The sequence below is a fragment of the Cicer arietinum genome, chromosome 7 (assembly GCF_000331145.2).
Source record: "Cicer arietinum cultivar CDC Frontier isolate Library 1 chromosome 7, Cicar.CDCFrontier_v2.0, whole genome shotgun sequence".
In the NCBI taxonomy this organism is placed as follows: Eukaryota; Viridiplantae; Streptophyta; class Magnoliopsida; order Fabales; family Fabaceae; genus Cicer; species Cicer arietinum.
Window position 1 is genome coordinate 30403328 of NC_021166.2, and position 25644 is coordinate 30428971.

Here is a 25644-nt window from a genome sequence, read left to right on the forward strand (position 1 = left end):
CTATTATTGCCCTCTTTTGGATATAAACAGAGACAAAGCTAGACACGAAGATTTAGAACTTGTTTTAAACATAAACATTGAGAGGTAATGACTCAATCAAATTGAGAATAGAGTCATCAAGTCGGTGACATGCAATGGTTGACTCATCGAACATCATCCAATCGAGCCTTCTATATGAGAGTAACACAAAATAAAATAAAATAAATTATTTCTTTTCATTTGTTTGTTTGCTTCCATGATAAAAGTATATACTTGTCACAATTTTCTCTTTGATTAAAAAAACTCGTAACAGTGTATTGTATCATAAAAAAATACACATTCAATCTACCCATTCATCTGCAAACTCTAGATTTTGATCAAGAGAAAAATAAAACCTATTACTAATCGCCTAATTATTATGTACACAAAATAGTTTTGCTATATCATAATAAGATAAAGCCACAACAAGAGAAAACTAGATAATTAAATCTCAAAAGGGGTGTATGTTCCTACTCAATCCATTCATGTTGGTAAAGATCCCAAGTAAATGGTGCTTGTAAGGCAAAAATGATTTTCGTTTATTGCTATCTTTCTTCATTTTGTTCATGACATAAAACTTCTCGTGAGCCGATAATGTAGATTTATTTATATCATCCTTTCTCTTTTTGACAACGATGGTTTCTACCTTTGGTTTGTTGGCCTTTGATGGCACTGAAGGATTCAATAAAACAAAAGCATCCTTATGGTCACTGTTACTTCGAAGGTTTATGTTTTGTCGAAATCTCCACAAATTTGAGGACCCGGTAGATTTACTTTTTTTGTAACATTCATTCGAAGCCTTCACCTCGACCATTGTCCTATTTTTCAGAGGCTCTTTATGAGGTTCTTTTGAAACATCACTCGATCTCGAGTTTGAATTTTCAGACATCTCAACAAAAATCTTCTTTAACGGTGGTCGAAGATGTGATGCATCATTATTTAGTGCATTCAATACGATAATAGATTTGTCAAAATTAAGGAGTGTTGGTCGTATTTTTTCATTTTCAAATATCTCATCCGCAAATATAGACGTTCCTTGGACATCGGTGCATGCAAAACTATAATCTTGCTCCTCAAAATTTTCTTTGACATTGTTGTGTGTTTGATTTTTGGTACAATAATATGCATCAAGTTTGTCTGGAATGGGAACAAAGCCACTAAAATCTAGAAAATCGTCGTTGTGAATTTCTAGTTTGTTGCAACAATATGTATCAAGTTTATCTTGCATGGGACCAAAGCCTTCAAATTCAATAAAAGGGTGAGGCATACATAGAATTGATAGCGCCTGCACTCTTAACATTTCAATATTTGGGGATATTTTATGCATTTTGTTGTAGTTGTAAGATTAAAATATGCAACGAGGTTAATTGAATGTTGGAAGTGATTGTAATATGAGATATATTTATATATATAAATCAAAATAGAAGGTTAGATTTCCTTGGTTAAATGGAAATCGGTTCGCTAAGAGATTTTGGAAAGTTATTTAGACATGGAAGGTGTGAAAAAGTGTTCAGAAATGGGTAATTGTTTGTGTCATACCTGATCTTTTGTTTCTTATAAATATTAAACAAAAGGATTTGTATTATATTTTGTTAATATGGAAATTACATTTGCTTTACAACCATTCCCCATTTTTCGATAGCCGTTTGCACGCGATTATGTTTTTTTTTTTACTGTTCACGCGCAAGTGCAACCTCCAACGTTTCACTTGTTAGTTGCTCCTCATTAGGTATATTAATTAGTTAATATTTTGTTGTGAGTAACTATATACATATACTAAAATTATAATTGTAAGTAAAATTTTGAGTTCACTATGCAAGAGTTTAAATCCAAAATTGTCATTACTATTGAATATATATTTAATAATTATTACAAAGGTAAGAATAAATAAGAAGTTTAGCATGCCGGTGGATTGTAACAACTCATGCTTTTAACATTGTATATTTATAAACAAAATAAATAGATTCTTAAAATTACAAGTTGAAAATTCGAATCTAAATTTTACTCTAACTACTTCTCATATAATTTCAATAATTGAGACTTGTACATTTTAGAAATTGATTTACTTCACTTGATGTGTTTTATTAAGTAATAATATGTTAGTTTATTTATAATCATTTTACTTGTTTATTTGCAGTGTTTCAAATAAAGAATTCAATGGTAAATAATTAGTATTAACATAGTTTCTCAAAAGTTAATGCACTCGTTAGCACCCACATTATGTATTTTTTCATAATTACTCTAACTACATATTAACCCGTGCGTTGTGCAGTAGTATTTCATATATTAGTGAGTATAAAATAACAATAATATGAAATTGAAAAGTAATATTTTTTTTTTAGAGTTTATGTGCCTAAAGATCAATATATTTTTGAATAATTACATATAAATTAGGTATGCTTTAGCACAAAAACAAAAGGTAAAATATTGTTGACTATTACAATCCATGTAAAGTATATTAAAATATAAAACTGTTTATAAGATTTTGCTACTTTGGAGATGCAATTCTTGTCTTTAATATTTTTTTTAAAGTAGAATCGGTTTATTCAAGTTTTTTAGTTTCATTGAAGTGTTCCTCTAATAATATATTTTTTTAATATTTATAAATTTATTTATTGTTAAAAATGTACATTTAACTATAATATGTTTTTCATTATATATGATTTATATTAGTTTTGAAACTTTAGATTTTATAACTTTATGTACTTTTTGATATTTTTAATTTTATATGTTCATCGCAAATCTGTCAATTTCATTGTCAATCTAAGCATACACTGAATGATATTGTGTGTCTAGCAGTTTATTATAACATTTATTCGTGAATAGTAGTTTGGTAAAAACAATGTTCATAATAACCTTCAAAATATTGAAACAATTCTTTACTGTGAAAATATAGGTTATATATATAAGGAACGAACATTGCAAAGAAAAATAAAAATTTCTTAATGTTCAAAAACCTTAAATAATAATAATGTTTTTTTATATAATAAAAATATTAGTTACACAAAATTGTCAAACCAAATAAAAATTAAATTCAAAATGTAACAAAATTCTATCGTTATAGTATTTTGGAAGGAGAACATTTTCAATTATTTTAACTATCGTTTGGTCTAAAATAATTAGAATGTGAAATTAAATTTTCAAATAATAGTCATGAAATTTCGATATTGAATAGCAAAAATTTACATACAAGAAATTTTTTTAGATGTTTAAGACATAAAAAGTTTCTAGTGAAATAGTTAAATTTAGTGAAATGGTTAGAAGTTATTTATTTCGAAATATATGATATTTTAATAATATGCGCAATACTAGTTATATATGGTCTTCAATAGAAGATGGATCACTCTGTATGTAGTCGAACTTGCATTATTCTGCTTTGAAGATATTGCATGGTTCGTTATTTTTTGTATCAATTAATGAAATGAAGTGTTTGATGATTAATTAGACCCTATAAGTGTATTGAGTGATAAATAGAAGTTGAAATTGCATAATGTATGCAATAATTGTACTTGGAAGGACAGATGAAAAGATTTGCGTTACATATATATTAGTGAAACTAAATAGAATACTTTAGATCATAATTTTTGTGAGTTGTCAAATATTAGAGTATGTGGCATATACGAAGATGAGTCGTCGCAAATAGAGTTTCGAGTTATATTTTACTATCTTATAATAGATATTGGATATAAGATGATAACTATTGATTAATATTAATTATTCTCTCTTTCTTTGAAAATGAACAACAATCCATTTCCCAAGTTATATTTGTAGAGTTCTTGATAATTATAGTCTAAATATTTATTCATAGTCAGTTTAGGTTAAGTAAGTTTTCCCTAAACCTTCGAGTATAATGAGATTTCTCGTTAAAATACAACCATTGTAATCAAACTCCTTTGTCTAACTCACAACAATTCCCACAAAAAAACTTTTGTACGAATTCCTTTTTTGGAAACTCAAACGAACAAACTATTCCCTCATTTTACCATTACAATCTAATGCATATGAATATTAACATGGGTTATAGTAACCATTTAACACGAACGGGGATTATGAATCTTCATCTAATTAGTATTGAAATTGACTATATAACATTTATTTAAAATTGTTGATTTCGAGATATTTACTCTCTGTATGATAAAGCTTAAAAGATAACCTAGACATATTTCTAGTAAGCAACATGAGATGTTACAACATTTACACTAATGATCTTTGTTGGTGATTTTTTTACTAGTAAATAAGATTAGTCATCGAGAAAATAATCTAAATATTTTTATTTGCTTAAATAAATTAATGAAAATAATTATATAAACTCCAATTTTTCTATTTCCCCTTCAAACTTTTCTCACTCCGAATTCGCTTTTTTTTTATGTCTCCAATTTTGTTTTTTTATTATAGTCTCTTTAGAATAATTTAACTTTTAATATCGAAATAAGTCTATCCTAGAAAACCTAGGTTGAAACCAATGAAGTAGAAAAGTTACATTTTCTTCATCCACTATTATTGCCTTCTTTTGGATATAAACAGAGACAAAGGTAGACACGAAGATTTAGAACTTGTTTTAAACATAAACATTGAGAGGTAATGACTCAATCAAATTGAGAATAGAGTCATCAAGTCGGTGACATACAATGGTTGACTCATCGAACATCATCCAATCGAGCCTTCTATATAGAAATTAGGAATTGTTTGATGTTCTATTCCAAATTATGGATGCGGCTACAAAAAGCGACCTTTCAATTTTAGTGGGGTGGAGAGAGTAACACAAAATAAAATAAAATAAATTATTTCTTTTCATTTGTTTGTTTGCTTCCATGATAAAAGTATATACTTGTCACAATTTTCTCTTTGATTAAATATACTCGTAACAGTGTATTGTATCATAAAAAAATACACATTCAATCTACCCATTCATCTGCAAACTCTAGATTTTGATCAAGAGAAAAATAAAACCTATTACCAATCGCCTAATTTATATGTACACAAAATAGTTTTGCTATATCATAATAAGATAAAGCCACAACAAGAGAAAACTTGATAATTAAATCTCAAAAGGGGTGTAGTTTCCTACTCAATCCATTCATGTGACGAAGGTAGACACGAAGATTTAGAAATTATTTTAAACATAAACATTGAGAGGTAATGACTCAATCAAATTGAGAATAGAGTCATCAAGTCGGTGACATGCAATGGCTGACTCATCGAACATCATCCAATCGAGCCTTCTATATAGAAATTAGGAATTGTTTGATGTTCTATTCCAAATTATGGATGCGGCTACAAAAAGCGACCTTTCAATTTTAGTGGGGGGGGGAGAGTAACACAAAATAAAATAAAATAAATTATTTCTTTTCATTTGTTTGTGTGCTTCCATGATAAAAGTATATACTTGTCACAATTTTCTCTTTGATTAAATAAACTCGTAACAGTGTATTGTATCATAAAAAAATACACATTCAATCTACACATTCATCTGCAAACTCTAGATTTTGATCAAGAGAAAAATAAAACCTATTACTAATCACCTAATTATTATGTACACAAAATAGTTTTGCTATATCATAATAAGATAAAGCCACAACAAGAGAAAACTTGATAATTAAATCTCAAAAAGGGTGTAGGTTCCTACTCAATCCATTCATGTTGGTAAAGATCCCAAGTAAATGGTGCTTGTAAGGCAAAAATGATTTTCGTTTATTGCTATCTTTCTTCATTTTGTTCATTACATAAAACTTCTTGTGAGCCGATAATGTAGATTTATTTATATCATCCTTTCTCTTTTTGACAACGATGGTTTCTACCTTTGGCTTGTTGGCCTTTGATGGCACTGAAGGATTCAATAAAACAAAAGCATCCTTACGGTCACTGTTACTTCGAAGGTTTATGTTTTGTCGAAATCTCCACAAATTTGAGGACCCGGTAGAGTTACTTTTCTCGTAACACTCATTTAAAGCCTTCACCTCGACCATTGTCCTATTTTTCAGGGGCTCTTTATGAGGTTCTTTTGTCTCATATTTATTTTTCTGTCAATTATTTTTCCTCTGGAATTGTATTTTCTGTTTGGTCATTTATCTGCACAGGTGGGGGAAAAATATTCTGCATTATTGAGATAGCTCTCGCTAATTATCTCTGGTTTTTTCCCAACACGACATTCTTGTCCCCCTTCCATCCATTTAGGAACTAGTGAGTTTTTATCTTTCTGTTGGAATTGAATTCAGTACCTAGAGTGGTACTTATATCTTAGGCACTGAAGACGACATTCTCGTCCCCTTTCCATCCATTTAGGAATTACCGAGTTTTTTTTATCTTTCTGTTAGAATTAAATCTGGTACCTAGAGTGGTACTTATTTCTTAGGCACCGAAGACTGACCATTACATGAGTTTGATTCCCACAGAAGACTGGACCATTACATGAGTTTGATTTCCACAGAAGACTAGACCATTATAAAAAAAATAACAATAAAATATATAGCATAAATGAAGATGAGTTGTTAAAAATAAAATTTAAAATTCTTTTTAGTATATTATAATAGGTACTTGAGGACTCTCTACGCCAACACTCACGTTCTTTTGTTGTCTTTTACAATAGTGGGTTTGGTAGAAATGTAGAAATTTTTTTGACTTTGTTATACGAGAAATTAAGAAGAAATTTAAGACGGTGTTTGAAAAATTTAGTTACCATGACAGAATAAATTGGTGGTGCCGACCGAGAAAATAACATTCACAAGGAGAAATTTCGGAGATACATGTGAAAAGGAGAGCACGTGAGTTTTTAATTGGATATTTTGATCTCTACCATTTATTTATATTTAATGGTTGAGATTGGTTTCTCTCACTCATGTAAAAGAGGCTTCCTCACGTGATATATCCCTTATATATATAGGATACAAGTTTATCTTGACATTCAATTAAATCAGTAAATTTGCACCAACTTAAACACTACTAAGAAAAAGTAACTCAACCTAAACTTATTCACTCTTATGTTTTGTGCATTGTTTGTTCTAAGAAATGTCACTCTAAATTATTTTGTCCCCTGTTAAATAAAAGGAAAGACATTAATCCTTTCAAGACTACCAAATCAAGACTCAATTAGATTTGGGTTCCAAAAGACAATATTGTTTATGTTGTAGATGTTCTAAGAAACCAAGTTGAAGGATTGGTCATCACAATACCTATTACATCCAGAACCAATTGATGAACCCTAACTATCAGAAAAGAAGAACCATGTGATGAACTAGAACTATCAGAAAAATCTGAAGTATGAACATAACCAGAATTTCCAGAGGAACTTGATGCATCAGTAGAAACAGAAGTGTCAAAATCAAGAGACTTTTCTAAACACTCCAATCAAATTCCTCAAGACTAAAAATTTAGATTGGAATTCAAATCCCTTCATTCAAACCCCTTAATAAGAGAATATACAAATTCATAATCTGAAAACCAGGAAAGAAGATCTAAAAGGTTTTTCATAGTGAAACTGAAACTATTGACATATAGGTTATATATTTCTTTGACTTTGATTATTGTCTGATATTATGTTTACTATGATCTCAAGAAGCTAGATCTTAAATATCAAAGCTAGATAAGTATTTTGAAGCTTCTCAAAAATTTAGAGGAACCAAGAGAATCACAAAATCCTAAAATTTCAGCAGAAGCAGAATACAAGTTTGTTTTTTTCGAAACAAGCATAAAACCACTAGAAACAAAACTTGTCTTTTGGGCTGTATTCTTTCATTCTTAAATTATCTAATTTATATTATGTTATGTGACAAACAAATTGATCTTGAAAAGTCAACGCAAGTGGATGATAATGCAAGTTTATTAGAATAAGAAGAAGATGATGCAGGCAAACTAGAAGAACTTGAAAAATCAGAGGATACAAGAAAATAAATAGAAGATGAAGCTGACCAAGTCAGAAGTAGCCAAGATAAATCAAAAGAAAAATTTGGATGGTAGTACAAGTTATTTCATCTTAAAATCCTAATCATTGGATATGCTAATGATGGATAGATTTTTGCAATGCAAGACGAGTTAAATGAATTTAAGAGTATTGTTGTTTGGGATCTAGTATCTAGATCAAAGAAGACCATTATTGGAACCATGTGGGTTTTTAAAAACAAGCAGAATAAAAAAGGGCAATTGTCAGAAACAAGGCAAAACTTGTTGCAGAAGGCTACAATTATGAAAAAAGGCAGTGATTACACTGAGACATTTGCTTCGATAACCAGGTTAGAAGTTATTCGTATTCTACTTTATTTTACTACAAATAATAACATTACATTATTTCAAATGGATTTTAAAAGATATTTTCTAAATGGTTATATAAGTGAATAAGTATATGTTAAACAACCCCTAGGTTTTGAAAGTTCTGAATTTCCAAATCATATTTTTAAACTTATGAAAACTTTGTATTGTCTAAAACAAGCACCTAGAGCATGATATGATAGACTTAATAGTTTCCTGCTTTAAAGTAACTTTGAAAGAGGACAAGTAGATAATACACTTTTTAGAAAATTAATAGGATATGACATTATTATTATTATTATTATTATTATTATTATTATTATTATTATTATTATTATTATTATTATTATTATTATTATTATTATTATTATTATTATTCAAATTTATGTTGATAACATTAAATTTGGATCTACTATTGGCACTCTTTGCCATGAATTTTCTAAATTGATGCAGTTTGAATTTCAAATGAGTATGTGGGAGAAATTAAGTTCTTCTTAGGAATACAAATTCAGGAAAGTCAAAAAGGTATATACTTTCAACAAAATAAATATACAAAGAGCTTCTTAAGAAGTTTAAGATGAGTGATTGCAAACATATGGCTACACCAATGCACCCTACACGTTCTCTTGAAAAAGATGATTCAAGCAAAAAGGTCGACCAGAAAACCAGTAGAGGAATGATCAGATCACTATTTTACCTTACCGCTTCCAGACCTGACATGATGTTTAGTGTATGTATATGTGCAAGATTTCAAGCTAACCCTATGGAATTATACTTAACCATTGCTAAGAGAATCCTTAGATACCTAAAAGGCACTACCAACCATACTTGTTCTACAAGATATCTCCTAAGTACAAACTAAGTGGATATTGTGATTCTAATTATGTTGGAGATAAACTTGAGAAAAAGAACACTAGTGGCAACTTCACCTTTCTAGGTGACAACTTAATATCTTGGTCAAGTGAGAGACAAAGCACCATTGTCATGTTAACAACAAAGGTTGAGTATATTTCAGCAGCTGACTGCAGTTCTCAACTGCTTTTGATGAAACATCAACTTGAAGACTACAAAATCTAAGAATTCATCATTTCCATCTATTATGATAACACTTCTACCATTTTCCTAAACAAAAACCCTATCCTACATTCTAGAGTTAAACACATAGAGATCAAACACCACTTCATTAAGGACTTTGTTCAAGAAGGGGTACTAAACATTCAGTTTGTAGACATTGAACACAGATGGGACGAAAAATTCACCACTATATATATCTTCATCTCAAACCACTAAAATAAGATTTAATTCATATTTCTTTATAAAGTAGTGTCAATTTGACCTGTTTCAAAATTATTTTCTAAAAAAAAGTTGTTTAGTTTGTCATACCAAGCTCTTGGATCCTATTTTAGACCGTATAAAGATTTTTTTTTATTTTCAAGACATGATATAAAAATTCATTGTCTTCAAATCCAGGATGTTGTTTCACATATACTTCTTCATTTATGTAATCATTTAAGAAATCACTTTCACATATAATTGATATAAGGTAATTTTATTAATACTACAAATGAAAGTAAAAGTCTAATAGCCTCTAACCTTGCTACCGCTAAGAAAGTTTCAATGTAGTCAATACCTTTCTGTTGACTGTAACCTCGGGCTACAATTTCAGTTTTGTTTCTAACAACTTTACCTTTCTCATTTAGTTTGTTTATGAAAATCCATTTGGTTCTAATTGGCTATTTTTCTATGGTTTGGGGACTAGATCCTATACGACATTCCTTTTGAATTGGTTCAGATCTTCTTGCATAACAAGTATACATCCAAATATAATTCTGATTGATACAATCTTGATAATAAGACCATTAGGAAATTATTTATTTCCCAATTTGATTTGAGCAATTCTTCTAGAAAGATATTGTGTGTATATATTTAGATAACGTTTGGAATTTATTTTGCTAAGTATTCCTTCATATGCTCGATTGGATTAGGGCTAGAACAAATATTGGCTTGTTCTTGGAACTTCTAAAGTAAGAATACGACTAAGTCCAATTTAGTATTTTTCTCACTCTATTAGAGCTTTTGATCTTTCATCAGTGTCGTTGACGTTTCTCCATCAGAATCATTGAATTTTATTCTTCATAGTTTTTTACTTGATTGTTGGTATCATATGTTGTGATGCTTGAATAAGCATAGTTAGAGGCAGATGCAAAGCTGCTTGACTTAGAGTTAGTGGAATGGACAACTTCATCTTTGTTGCATTATCAGAATCATTGCAACTTCAAAGTGTGTTGTGTATCATTTGCATTCTTCAAAGTCAGCGGAATATATGCTTTAAATGCATACTTGAATAATGGCTTCAGACTTCATAGGCATGCTAAAAAATACTATTCATCAAATGCATCCTACAATCAGTGTTCATCAGAGGCATCCTACAGGTACTACTCATCAAAGGCATCCTACAGTTACTATTCATTAGAGGCATCCTAGAGTTACTGTTCATTAGAGACATGCTATAATTACTATTCATTAGAGGCATGCTATAATTACTATTCATCAGAGGCATCCTACAGTTACTATTCGTCATAAGCATAAAAACTCCAGAGGCACGTTGAATCTTTAGAGGCATAAAAACTCAAAAGATACACTGAATGTTAAGAGACAAACTCATCAAAGGTATGCAAACCAAAGGCATGCTTCAGTCTTCAGAGGCATATGCAAAAGCACACTATTAGAGGCAGATGCATGTACTTTTCCAAAACATGCAATTACTTGATTATGAGAATTTTATTGATTGATTTGATTTTGTTTCCACTGACTTTTTTACATCCTCTAGCGCTTCATTTGGTTCCTTGTTCTATTTATTACACACTTAATGAAATCATTAGTGAAATAAATTGTTCTGACAAAGTACCTTTGTAACACCCCGTTTTTCAAAGCGAGAGTGTATTTTTTTTTTCAAAAGAAATTAAACTGAAACAGAGAAATAAACAAGAAAATGCCTTTGGATAAATAATTGAGTCATTATAATTTACAAGCAACGGAAAAGTTTCTCCAAATATAAATCCAAAGCATTTACACAACAACAAATGGTACATGAGACCCATTCAAATAAGATGTCAAACTGACAATATTAGTATAAGTACAGTTTTCCAAATCAAAATACTCCAACCCAAAAAGTAGGACGTCTAGTCCCTATACATCAACCTAATCTGATCATCCTACCAAAAACTATACACCCTGAGTGATCTCCACGCGCCCCGTGAGATCCTCCTAACGTAGCTGCAGTCAAGCGTTCCCATCTCCATTCCCGTCAGTAGGGTACGAACCGGCAGGATCGTCCTGACTCTCATCTGAGGGCAAAACCCAGATTTCCACAATAATTGTAAAGGGTCACCAACCGAAATTAACAGATAACACATAACATTTAAGTTTTAAATGCACAAAATAACCTTTCAACTAAGCATGCACCTTAAAAGGATTTTCCATATGCTAAAAGTTCATATAATGCTTGCCAATTAACAATGAACTCAAAATGAAGTTCTCAAACCATCAAGTAATACATAACTGACCAAAGCATTGATAAATCAATTGAGCAATCGATTATCTAGGTGCCACCTATCACGGGTCTGCACAATTTACAAAAAAGCGAAAACCATAAACGTACTGCCTATCACGGGCCCGTACTGTTTTTCGAGGTGCCACCTATCACGGGTCTGCACAATTTACAAAAAAGCGAAAACCATAAACGTACTGCCTATCACGGGCCCGTACTGTTTTTCGAGGTGCCACCTATCACGGGTCTGCACAATTTACAAAAAAGCGAAAACCATAAACGTACTGCCTATCACGGGCCCGTACTGTTTTTCGAGGTGCCACCTATCACGGGTCTGCACAATTTACAAAAAAGCGAAAACCATAAACGTACTGCCTATCACGGGCCCGTACTGTTTTTCGAGGTGCCACCTATCACGGGTCTGCACAATTTACAAAAAAGCGAAAACCATAAACGTACTGCCTATCACGGGCCCGTACTGTTTTTCGAGGTGCCACCTATCACGGGTCTGCACAATTTACAAAAAAGCGAAAACCATAAACGTACTGCCTATCACGGGCCCGTACTGTTTTTCGAGGTGCCACCTATCACGGGTCTGCACAATTTACAAAAAAGCGAAAACCATAAACGTACTGCCTATCACGGGCCCGTACTGTTTTTCGAGGTGCCACCTATCACGGGTCTGCACAATTTACAAAAAAGCGAAAACCATAAACGTACTGCCTATCACGGGCCCGTACTGTTTTTCGAGGTGCCACCTATCACGGGTCTGCACAATTTACAAAAAAGCGAAAACCATAAACGTACTGCCTATCACGGGCCCGTATCGTTTATCGAGGTGCCACCTATCACGGGTCTGCACGGTTTTCAAAAACGTAAATCTTAAATGTACCGCCTATCACAGGCCAAAGTACTATTTATCAAGGTGCCACCTATCACGGGTCTGCACGGTTTTCAAAAACGTAAATCATAAATGTACCGCCTATCACAGGCCAAAGTACTATTTATCAAGGTGCCACCTATCACGGGTCTGCACGATTTACAAAAAGCATGAAAATGCATGAGCATATACTGACTCCATCCACAACAATCCTTAAGCAAATGCAGATATTAAAATATTCCCCATTTTTAATACTCACTTAACTTAAGCGATTTTCACAACAAATATTAAGCAAACAGAAATATTAAGAGATTCCCCATTCTTAATACTCATTTAACTTAACGATTTTCAAAACAAAACATTAAGTAAACAAGACATTAAGAGATTCCCCATTCTCAATATCCAGTTAACTTAAACGATTTTCACAACAAACATTAAGCAAAAAGAAATATTAAGAGATTCCCCATTCTCAATATCCAGTTAACTTAAACGATTTTCACAACAAACATTAAGCAAAAAGAAATATTAAGAGATTCCCCATTCTCAATATCCAGTTAACTTAAACGATTTTCACAACAAACATTAAGCAAAAAGAAATATTAAGAGATTCCCCATTCTCAATATCCAGTTAACTTAAACGATTTTCACAAACACACATTAAGTAAACCGAGATATTAAAAGATTCCCCATTTTTAATACTCGTTTAACTCTAATGGTTTTCAAATTTCACAACAAAACCAACTCAAAACATTTTATCAAATTCAATTCACAATCCACACCAAAACACATCAAATTTCATCGGTATCAACTTAGACCCCGTCAAATACGACGAACACAAATCAACACAACATAGCACTCAAACACATCAAATTTCATTTACCCATAATCATACACAAATGAGTTAAGTTCATTTTCCACGAAACATCCATCAAATATAACCAAAACCTAACTCTAAGATTTTACCCATAAAGTCTTAGATCCATTTTCCCCCAAATCAATACTCAAACCCTAACAAGATCCTTTCCACACAATCACAGATAAGTCCCTAAATGCAAACTAAAAGTTTGGAAGGAGCCCTTACCTTAACGTTAGCTTTAACGTGCGTTTCCAGTACCGCGAGTAAATCCGGTAAAAATCTCCGCTCGCAACGTCGCCTCCAAGTTGGGCCCCTAGCGCCGTAGTGTGGTAGTGAGCAACTTTCCCATCTAACTCCTCGCGAAACGAAGCTTAGATCTAGATGAAACGGAGGGGTTTGTGTTTGAATCTCTAATACCGTTTTTCTTCGTTTTCGAATCAAAGAGGAAGAGTGAAGTTAAGAAATCCTTATCCTAACACTCACCAAGCTTTGGGTTTCTAAACTTGAAGAAAGAAAGCAAAAAAGGACGAAAATGGAGAAGAAGGAAATTGGTGCGCGTGAGTGACAGAGGAAGAAGATGGAAAAATCAGATTTTCCTTCCTTTCTTTTTCTTTCCTTTGTTTTTCCTTTCTTCCTTTTTTCTTCTTTCCTTTTTATATCATTTTCTTTTCCTTTTCCTTCCTTCTATTTTCCTTTCTTTTTCCCTCCAACCAAACATAAATATATATTAAATATAACTTAACAAATATCTCAAAATATCTAGATATTTGTTAAATTACCATTTTACCCGTAACGCATTAAATTCTCCGTATAGGATTCACCGCAGTTAATTTAATTTATTCATCGACGAGTAATTCCAAACGGCATCCAAATAACTTTTTGATCATATAAACTTCAAAATATTATTAACTTTGGCTAAAAAGCCTCCGAGCTCAAAATCCAAAATACATAAAAATACATAAAGTGTACTTTAAAATTATGGGTCTTACAACCTTTGTTAACATCAAAACGACAAAGTGGAAATGTTCAAGGGGCAGACTTGGTTGCAACACGAACTTGCACGCTTAACTAGAACAATAGAGCATTAAATTGTTCCTACAAACGATTTTGTTATCATCAAAACAAGTGAGTGACGTATTTATTCAAATCAACTTGGTTCTAACAATTTGCATGTTTTATCTTATACACATGTTGTAGAAGAAGTTGACTTCTATAACAAAAAGTTGAAGAAACAATCTAGATTTCTTTAATCCACTTATACTCTTTCTGGTATATGAGACAATTCTTTTTCCAATATTTGGTCCATCCTAATTGGAAGTAAACCTTTTCGTCATAACTCATATTGCCAACTTAAATGCAATAGTACATGGCTTGAACTTATTCCCTATGTGACTATAATCATCCAACAACTCTTGTCGAACCAAGTCAACGATCAACTCTTGACCAATAAGAATTTCTAATTTATCTTAATTATCAATGTATCTAACAATATGATGTACATAGCATCATAATGTGATCGATCATTTCATAAACTTTCATTATCCCAAAATTGAAGTAACAAACATTTAAGGAATCGACTTGATGCTTCTTACAAGCTTCCTTTTAGTCATAATAGGAGTCAGTTATTCAAGATTCGATTGTTCAAAATTATACAACTTATATCAAATTTTGAGGACCATCATCAAATTTTTCTACCATTAATGAAAAATTTGTATGTCTTATGTTTAGAAGAATTATACAACTCATGATTTATTATTTAATTGTTTTAACGTGACAATTACATGAGGACGATTAATGACTTGATTAATTCTTAAATGGCTTATTGTGTATTTTTTTTATTTGATTAGTTTCGATAATCATGAAATTTATGTGTTTGATATGCTTGTTTTATTTTGTTATGTGTGACCTGTAGTGATATTTTTGTCTTGCTTTATTTACTTTAGTTGATAAAAATATTAGTTGAATTAATTAATTAAAATTAGAATTTATAGAAGTTATATTGTTTGTTAGTTTTATTTTCGATGAAATAAGTATGCATTTTAGGAGATAATAGAGTTACTGAAACTCAGTTATAAGTGTTTTGAAAATATTTTTGATTCATCCATCTTTAGTATAAAAAATTAGTGACTTGACTAATTCTTTTACTCTCCATCATGACAAGATTTTATGACAATTAATGGTGTTGTCTTAGCATAATGTAACTTTATGTCCTTGACTCAACCAATTAAGAGAGGAGATAATGTACATTCCCTCTTGCTTGACACCATGCACCCACTTCTCTTTCCTCCTTAACACATTTAATTTATTTTTGAAATGAAGAATACAAATTTAATTATGAGTTTTTATGCAATTAAAAGAGGACAACAAAAAGACTATTCTCTTTTTTTATATCTCATGCATTCCTCTCTCTTAAACCAAAATTATGATTTTATTTTAATTCTCTACAAATATAATCTTATGCCAATTTTGTTTCGTAACTATTTAGATAAAAAATTAAAAGGGTGATGTGACACCCTCTAATTTATTTATTTAATAAAAAGGGGTGGTGTGACACCCTACAATATATGGTGAACTCTACTAGTTAATTCTAATTAATTCATACACATAAATATACATGATTTCAATTGGCTTTGTAACTACCTAATAAAATTAAAGAAATAGTTACCATTGGTAGCATAATTTTGAAATTAAGTGCACTTCAATTTTAGACAAGAACTCAATGGTAATATTGCAACGTAAATAGTTATTGAAATCCCCTTATTTTAACAATGGAGCAAATGCTCCTTCTGTTCATACATTTCCATTAGGCCTTCTTGCAGTCACACCTATTTGTCATTCGTATACTCCTAAAATAATTTTTTAAGTCGTAAATCCCAATATCTATCTGCGTGGAAGTCATCATTGCCTCATGAGCTATTTCTCGTGCGAATTTAGAGGTGTTAATAAAGAAAACACCTAGGGTAAGGGTTTTTTCCCATGCAACGTTATGCTAGATATTAAATTAATAGTTTGTACGATATTGATATAATATATTGATGTCTTAAAAGAAAATATTGATTTTATGTTTGCCTTAAAGAATTTAACTATAAAATTTTGGTTTTTACGAGTAATATGTTTGCTTTGATGAACTTAATTATAAAATTTTGATTTTTATGATTATAACATGAATAATATGCTTGTTGTCATATATTTGATGTAAAGTTGCAATTTTTGTATTGTCTAAGTGTACTTAATTATAAAGTTATGATTTTAATTATGATTTCATGAGTAATACGTTTGTTAGGATGTTTTTAATTTAAAGTTTCGATTTGTGTCCTATTTCATTTCAAAGTTTTGATTTTTAATTGTGATAACATGATTAAGTTGATTTTTGTGATGTGTTTACTGGTAAACCTTGATTTGTATGCCTAAATGACTAATAATGGGATAAATTTTTCAGTAGAAGAAACAAAGTTTATATTTGTGTGTTTTTTGTTATTTGAGTTTTGATGTCTATCAATAACACGTCGCTAAACCAATTTTATAGTTTATAAAATGAAAGTTGTGACTCTAAGATATTTATTCATGTGTTTATGTGTTATATATTTTGGATAACAAAATTAATGATTCTTGATTGTAAGCATCTATGGGAATAAAACCTTGATGTCATATGTGATTAAAATTTAACCTTGAATATTTTATCTTTGTGGTTTCCTAAGTGGCTGGTGATTTGTGTTTTAAATATTATTATCTTTGTGGTTGCCTAAGTGGCTGATAATTTGTGTTTTGAATATTTTTATCTTTGTGGTTGTCTAAGTGGCTGGTGATTTGTGTTTTAAATATTGTTATCTTTGTGGTTGCCTAAGTGGTTGGTAATTTGTGTTTTAAATATTTTTATCTTTGTGGTTGCCTATGTGACACCATAAACCCCAAAATAATATATATTAATTATTACAAGAATTTTTAAATTTAATTCGCAGCAGATAAAGAATTTTTTTTTTTTTGAAATAAAACTTTTATAACAAATTTAGGATATCATATTTCTCAAAATTCAAAAAGAACAATTTAAACTTTTTCTCTTATAAAACAGTAGGGTTTTCATAAAAGAGTTGTTTCTAATTAAATAAATAAAATACAATTTATGACTCTCATTCCCAGTATCACCTATCAGAGCTTGCTTCTCCCAAACTTGAACTTCAAGTCTCATTAACTTGTAATAACTGCGATTTCGCAAACGCAGAGTCAAGTCAATCAAACACAAACAACGAAGAATGTGAGTTTTGAAATCATGTTAATAGTATAATATAAGTAAGAAAAACATGTAAACAATCATAATAGACCGTATCATAATCACATTACGATATATCAAAATATTTAAGTAAATAGTATCATATTATAACATCAAAATCACTCAAGTAAAATAATCATCTCATTATAATATGCATCCAATCATCTAAGAGTAGTTATTATTACTTTTGAAACACATCAATCACAACAAAACAATCACAAGGAAATGCAATGTTATGCATGAGCTTAGACTCTACTTCACAATGTGGTACCATTCTAACTCTGAAGTACTTGGTTAGAAGGCTTGATACTATGCCACCATTCCGGTGGACGAACAATTCAAATTGGTTATGTCCTCATAGATCCCCTCAACTCAACCCGAGACACACATACGCGACAGTCGAGGTAAACGTGTTTTGCATGGTAGCTCTCGACATTTGGAGTGCGACCTCCAAGTCACCTAGGAATTCCCCACCCGACTACCTCCAAGGTCTAAGAATATTGCCTTAAGGCTCAACAACAGACCTCCACGATCAGCCTCATTCAGTTGTACTTCCTCGGAATCACTAGACTTGTCAGACCCTACCTATATGATGACAAAATAATCTCCACTTCTCAAATTCTCAATATTTATTTTCTCCCCTCGTTAGCTTAGACTACTCCATTAAGAGCTTCGTCTTTAGGAATCATCATTATCTCATCAAGTATGGGGTACTTCAATATTCTCATCACAATTTTATAATATCATTAATCATAAATAATCATGATCATCATATAAACTCATCACAATTTTATAACATCACTATCATAAATCAAAAATCATCATTATCATCACGTAAAAATATATCGTATCATGCATCCATCTTTTATTATCACATCACATAAATTCGTCTAATCAAACATATGCACATAATTTCATTCAACATCCAACATCACAATAATGAAAAATATCAACTACCACACAAGTATCAAAGATTTCAATCAACACCTTATAAACATTTCTATTTCACATTTTTATCGCACAATTCTCATATTTCACATCAATCAATTTATCTCTTAAAGGGCTACTGCCGTACGCAGCGAGCCCCGGATGAATCATCGGGAAATACGGTTTTCCCATTCATCTCACAATATATTATACTCATGAATTCAAATGTTATCTCACCTCTTATCTTATTTCGACGCTTTCACATACAAATACGATTCCACGAGCAAACAATCTTTACTTTTTGACTCTTTGTCGTTCAATCGATCTAACTGGACAGTTTATGGGTAAACGTCAAGATAAATTATGAGAAGATACTCTAAAAACTAAATTCTAAATTCAGTTAAGGAAAATTACCATAAATCAGAAAACCAATCAGTGGATAATATAGCCACTTTTCACACGGTCGTTTTGGCGTTGGTTTCACTCAAATCGGACTTACGATGAAGGAGAACAGTGCAAAATAACGAATTCTACAAACGGAGAAGTCGGGTATTTTAGAGAGAAATTGGGGTTGTTAAAAATCTGGAAAATTGTATTTAATTGACTAGTTAAATGAGTAAAACAACATACTAAAATTTGGACGAAAATGGAGAAACTTTTCTGGAACAGTTATCTATCACCGATGCCAAACGATAGCCTAGTTTGTTGTGTTTCATGATTTCTTCCTCTTCCAAGCACTGCCGTTTTTCTTATTATTTTATTAACCCTTAAACACTTCACACATATGGGTCAAACCTATTAGTCTCCTAATTTATTTTATATTTTACTTTTACTATTTTTATTTTCAAAAACAAAATTAAGAATTATTTAATCTCCTTTTTAATACTACTCCAAACACCATTTAGTTTTCCAAACATTACTAATATTTTATAAATTAGAGTAATTAAAATAATTAATATATAAAAATATATATTACTAATAACTGAAGCTCTCACATTCAAAATAATCTCTATAACTATACTTATTTCTCAAAATATTCACATTCTAATGATACCATTATATTAGAAAATAGTCAAAATTATAAAATAAATAAATATAACATCAATATTTTGTATTAATTACTAAATCATAATAAATATATATAAAATCACAATACCATAACAAGTATTTAAAAGTAAGGGAACTCAAACAGAACATTACTAATATCCAAAGATAATTATTTATAAAGTAAATAATTAAAATAAGAGATACTTACAAATAATTAAAATATAAATATGTGCACACTTTACAATAATCAAACATACAAAAAAATATCACATTAATTACCATCTCACATATACACTTAAAATCACATAAAATCTTATTCTTTAAAGTATTACACTAAAATATTATTATTTTTAGAAAAATATATAAAATAATAACATAAAATATTTATTATTTATATCGCTCATTTAATTTAATATGTATCAAACTAGCACATCATAGAAAGCATCCATATAACGAAAATTAGTCACAAAATTTATCAACTTATATTCTACAATAATTTTATTCATCAAATTAATTATTTAAAATCTTATTCAATTAATAAAATAGTTTATAAAATTTAGGGTGTTACAGTCTAAGTGGCTGGTGATTTGTGTTTCAAATATTGTTATCTTTGTAGTTGCCTAAGTGGCTGGTGATTTGTGTTTTAGACATTGTTCTCTTTGTGATTATCTTTGTGGATGATCACATGTACTTTTTTAGCATCATTATCATTTCATGACATATGATATTCATCTTTGTAGACACCTGTATGACTGGTTTAATTTCCCCATTGGTATGGGTGACTTCTGTGTGGACGTCTGTGTGGCTGGTAATATCCGGATCATATATCTTTAGGAGCATGCATAATTTGCATACATTTTATTGTTATTTTTTATTTTAATCTAATTATTTGCTGCTACTTGATTTATTTAGAATATATTTTACGACATTTGATACATCTTTTGAAACTATTAAAGTATCAATTTCTTTAAATTTTTTATTACAAAAAGTCTTTATATTCATATTTGATGGTTGTTAACTTATTATTTGGTTTAATTTTTATTGTGGGATGAACTGACCTTTTACACCAACATTTAGATACTAATCATTTCAAAGAGTTGAATGAATGATGTTGTATGGTGCACCCGCATGGGAAATGGGACTTTTACTTAAAAACAATGTTTTGTATTTAAAAAAATTTGTGGTACATTGTAAAGTTATTTACTCAACTTTTAATAGAAAGGGAGAAGTGAGATTTCATTCGTTAGTAAATAGAATTTATTTTATTTTGGAGTATAAATGAATATCGATCTAACAATTGAAATATTAATTTTGTAAATAAATAAATAAATAATATTTTAGTAAATTGCATTACGTTCTTTTACAAAAAAAAAAATATATTAAGTCATTTTCTGACGCATCTTCAATTTCTTACATGATGAACTACTCATAAGAAAAAAAATATTATGGTCGTTTCTAAAAGAAAATAAATATTTTTAAGTAATCTTTAGATTAAAAATTTGGGGCGTTCTATTATGGTATCAGAGCACTAATTCTCAGACCTCAGTGGGGTGGATGTGTCGTGTATGCTGCTTATATTCTGATGTTGCTTGTGTTATTTGTTGGATTTTCTAATTATTGCATTTTATTAATTACTGACAATTTTAATTATATGTTGTTAATCGTGTAACCTCCTTGAATTATAATTTTTCTAATTAATTAAATTTATATTATGTGCCATTAATTGAGTAACCTCCTTGAATTTGAATTTTTAAGAATTACTTAAATTCCTATTATGTGCCATTAATTATGTTAATTGTTTGGTTTTCTAATTAGTGAATTTTACTTAAATTTCTATTATGTGTCATTATTTGTGTAAGCTACTTGAATTTGAATTTTTACTAATTACTTAAATTCATATTATGTGCCAATTCTTATGTGTCATTAATTATGTAACCTCCATGAATTTTTGTCATTAAATATATGCCTTAAATATTTAGTTTAATGGTGTTATTTTATTGTGTATTTAGTTGTTTTCAAATATGAAATCTATGTGTTTTCTTAGCATTGTCTTTTTATATTATTTACAAATCTTCTATTTAATTTTATAGATTTTACTATCTTTTTATGAATTTTTACTTGTTTATCCTATGACTATTTTGTTTTAATAATCTTAGACTCTCTACTTATTGCTCACGTTAAATATTTTGTGATCTAGCTATTATTTGGCTTAATTAGTCTTGTTAATAATAATCATGAATATTACAAAATAATTTCATCTTTTACTTGATACAAATGAATGTTATTATGTTATAAAATATAGTGCTACATGTTATTGTTGTTCTCATTGTCTCCTTTATGTTATTTTTATGAAACTATAAGTTTTAGTTTGCTTGAATTGCAAATGTTTTAAAAGAAATATCATTTAATTCGATGTGATTATTAGTGTTAGAAATAAATTTTCTTTTTAATTTACTTAGTTAAGATATTTTTTTATATTCCAAAGGTATTTAATAAACTAATTTGATTTTGATTTTATTTCTTAAATTAATTTTCTTAAGACAAATTTAATGTAGTTATGTTTTCTTTTTGAATTTATATACATATACAATATTTTCCTTATTTTATGAATGTTGTTTACACACTGTAAGATGAAGAGTTAAAATACTATGTTGCTGTAATTATTTTACCATTATTCATATTATTATTATTATTATTATTATTATTATTATTATTATTATTATTATTATTATTATTTGTTAACATTTAAATTTTTATTTTATGTTAAATGTTACATAAAAACAAAAGGACTAAGAATATTTTTATAACTAGAAAGTGAATTTTGTCTAATTACCTAAATTAAATTTTTTTTCCAGTATTTATTATAATAATCTAAATGCCGTAAATTTTAATTGTAAAATTATGTTTTTTTTATAAATTTTATCATGTTATTAATTTTAAAAGACTGGTTGTATTAAAAGAGTTAATTAAATGGTTGAAATGAATGGAAGACGTGACGATAACAAATGTACTAAAATTCTTTTAATAGTCTTTATTCAAAAAAAAAATTTAATATGATTATTACTAAATGAGTAGAAGAGGTTAATCACCATGGTGACTTAATTTCGAAGATTGCGATAACAATAGTTCGTTTTTACTATCCTCGATAATTTATTTTACCTATTTAAAAGACTATCAAGATTTATTTTATTTTACACTTTCTTTATCAAATAAGTTACAATATGTGTGTGCTATTAATAATGATAAATGTATCGAATTTATGGAATTTAACAAAATTAAATAAGTGTTTTATTATTATTATTATTATTTTTATTATTATTATTATTATTATTTATTATTATTATTATTATTATTATTATTATTATCATCATTATTATTATCCATCATTATCAATGAATTTTGTATATTAGTATTGCATTGTCAAATTCTATTGTATAATAAATAAATAAACATAATTTAATCAATTTCTTTATAAAAATGATTTTTTATTAAATGATCTATGATATCCCTCTTGTTCTATTTTTAAAATTTTAAATTATTGTTATAAACATATAATTCTAAATTTGCTCTATTTAATAAATGACATTCTCAATTTTGCCTCTTTTGTTTTTCTTTATATGCCCATTGGTTTGCTTTCACTAGTTTATGTGTTTAACAAATAACTTTTATACAACTCAAGTTTCTATATTTTAGTCAAATTGTTGTTAATCAAGAAATTTTTGTAACACTAATGGGGATTTAAAAGAATTTTACTTGGTTTATTAAGAAATGTGTCAATACGTGTATATGCAACTCGTCCATTTGTTTTTCCTCTTAGTTTCGAGGACGAAACTCTTTTTCAGGGGGTAAGTATTGTAACACCTCAATATTTATATATATATGTATATATTATATATGTGTCTTTCTAGAAATTTTCATGATTTATTATTTAATTAATTATTATTCTATGTGTAAATGAATAAAATTAAATTTTATCACTCTCCAATTTACCTGAATAATAATAGGCTTTATTTTTATTTAATTGTTTTGACGTGACAATTACATGGGGACGATTAATGACTTGATTATTTCTTAAATGGCTTATTGTGTATTTTCTTTTTATTTGATTAGTTTCGATAATTATGAAATTTATATGTTAGATATGTTTGTTTTATTTTGTTATGTGTGACTTGTAGTGATATTTTTGTCTTGCTTGATTTACTTTAGTTGATAAAAATATTAGTTGAATTAATTAATTAAAATTAGAATTTATAGAAGTTATATTGTTGGTTAGTTTTATTTTCAACCAAATAAGTATGCATTTTAGGAGATAGTAGAGTTAATGAAACTCAGTCCTCATGTATAAGTGTTTTGAAAAAAAAATTGGTCCATCCATCTTTAGTATAAAAAAAATAGTGACTTGACTAATTGGTCCATCCATCCATCTTTTACTCTCTTTCATGACAAGATTTTATGATAATTCATGATGTCGTCTTAGCATAATGTAACTTTATGTCCTTGTCTCAACCAATTAAGAGAGGAGATAATGTACATTCTCTCTTTCTTGACACCATGCATTCACTTCTCTCTCCTCCTTAAGACCTTTAATTTATTTTTGAAATGAAGAATACAAATTTAATTATGAGTTTTTGTGCAATTAAGAGAGGACAACAAAAACATTATTCTCCTTTTTTATATCTCATGCATTCCTCTATATTAAACCAAAATTATGATTTTATTTTAATTCTCTACAAAAATAATTTTATGCAATTTTTGTATCGTAACTATTAGATAAAAAATTTAAAGGGTGATGTGACATTCTGCAATATTTGGTGAACTCTGCTAGTTAATTCTAATTAACTCATACACATAAATATACATGATTTCAATTGGCTTCGTAACAACCTAATAAAATTAAAGAAATAGTAACCATTGGTAGCATAATTATGGAATTAAGTGTGGAATTCATCATTGCCTCATGAGCTATTTCCCGTGCGAATTTAGAGGTGTTAAGAAAGAAAGCGCCTAAGGTAAGGGCTTTTTCCCATGCAAGGTTAGACTAGATATTAAATTAATAGTTTGTAAGATATTGATATAATATCTTGATGTCTTAAAAGAAAAATATTGATTTTATGTTTGCCTTAAAGAATTTAACTATAATATTTTGATTTTTATGAGTAATATGTTTTCCTTGATGAACTTAATTATAAAATTTTAATTTTAATTATTATAACATGAATAATATGCTTGTTGTCATATATTTGATGTAAAGTTGCGATTTTTGTGTTGTCTAGGTGTACTTAATTATAAAGTTATGATTTTTATTATGATCTCATGAATAATACGTTTGTTAGGATGTTTTTAATTTAAAGTTTCGATTTATGTGTTATTTCATTTCAAAGTTTTGATTTTTATGAATACTATATGAGTATTTTGGGAACTGATGAAAAGTTTTAATTTTTAATTGTGATATTATGATTAAGTTGATTTTTTTGATGTGTTTAGTGGTGAATCTTGATTTGTATTCCTTAATGACTAATAATGGGATAATGTTTTTAGTAGAAGAAATAAAGTTTATATTTGTATGTGTTCTTTGTTATTTGAGTTCTGATGTCTATTAATAACACATCGCTAAACCAATTTTATAGTTTATAAAATGAAAGTTGTGACTCTAAGATATTTATTCACGTGTTTTTGTGTTATATATTTGAGATAACAAAATTAATGATTCTTGATTGTAAGCATCCATGGGAATAAAACTTTGATGTTATATGTGATTAAAATTTAACCTTGAATATTTTATCTTTGTGGTTTCTTAAGTGGCTGGTGATTTGTGTTTTAAATATTATTATCTTTGTGGTTGCTTAAGTGGTTGATAA

At 29.0% G+C, this 25644-nt stretch overlaps 2 protein-coding genes across 2 annotated transcripts; both read right to left on the reverse strand.

Annotated features, from left to right (window-relative positions):
- Positions 1–469: 469 nt before the first annotated feature.
- Positions 470–1318, reverse strand: LOC101498911 (uncharacterized). Its single transcript, XM_004513094.1, has one exon. It carries the CDS (start codon positions 1316–1318, stop codon positions 470–472), a length of 849 nt encoding a protein of 282 aa, XP_004513151.1.
- Positions 1319–5621: 4303 nt separating this feature from the next.
- Positions 5622–5984, reverse strand: LOC101498575 (uncharacterized). Its single transcript, XM_004513093.1, has one exon. It carries the CDS (start codon positions 5982–5984, stop codon positions 5622–5624), a length of 363 nt encoding a protein of 120 aa, XP_004513150.1.
- Positions 5985–25644: the final 19660 nt, after the last annotated feature.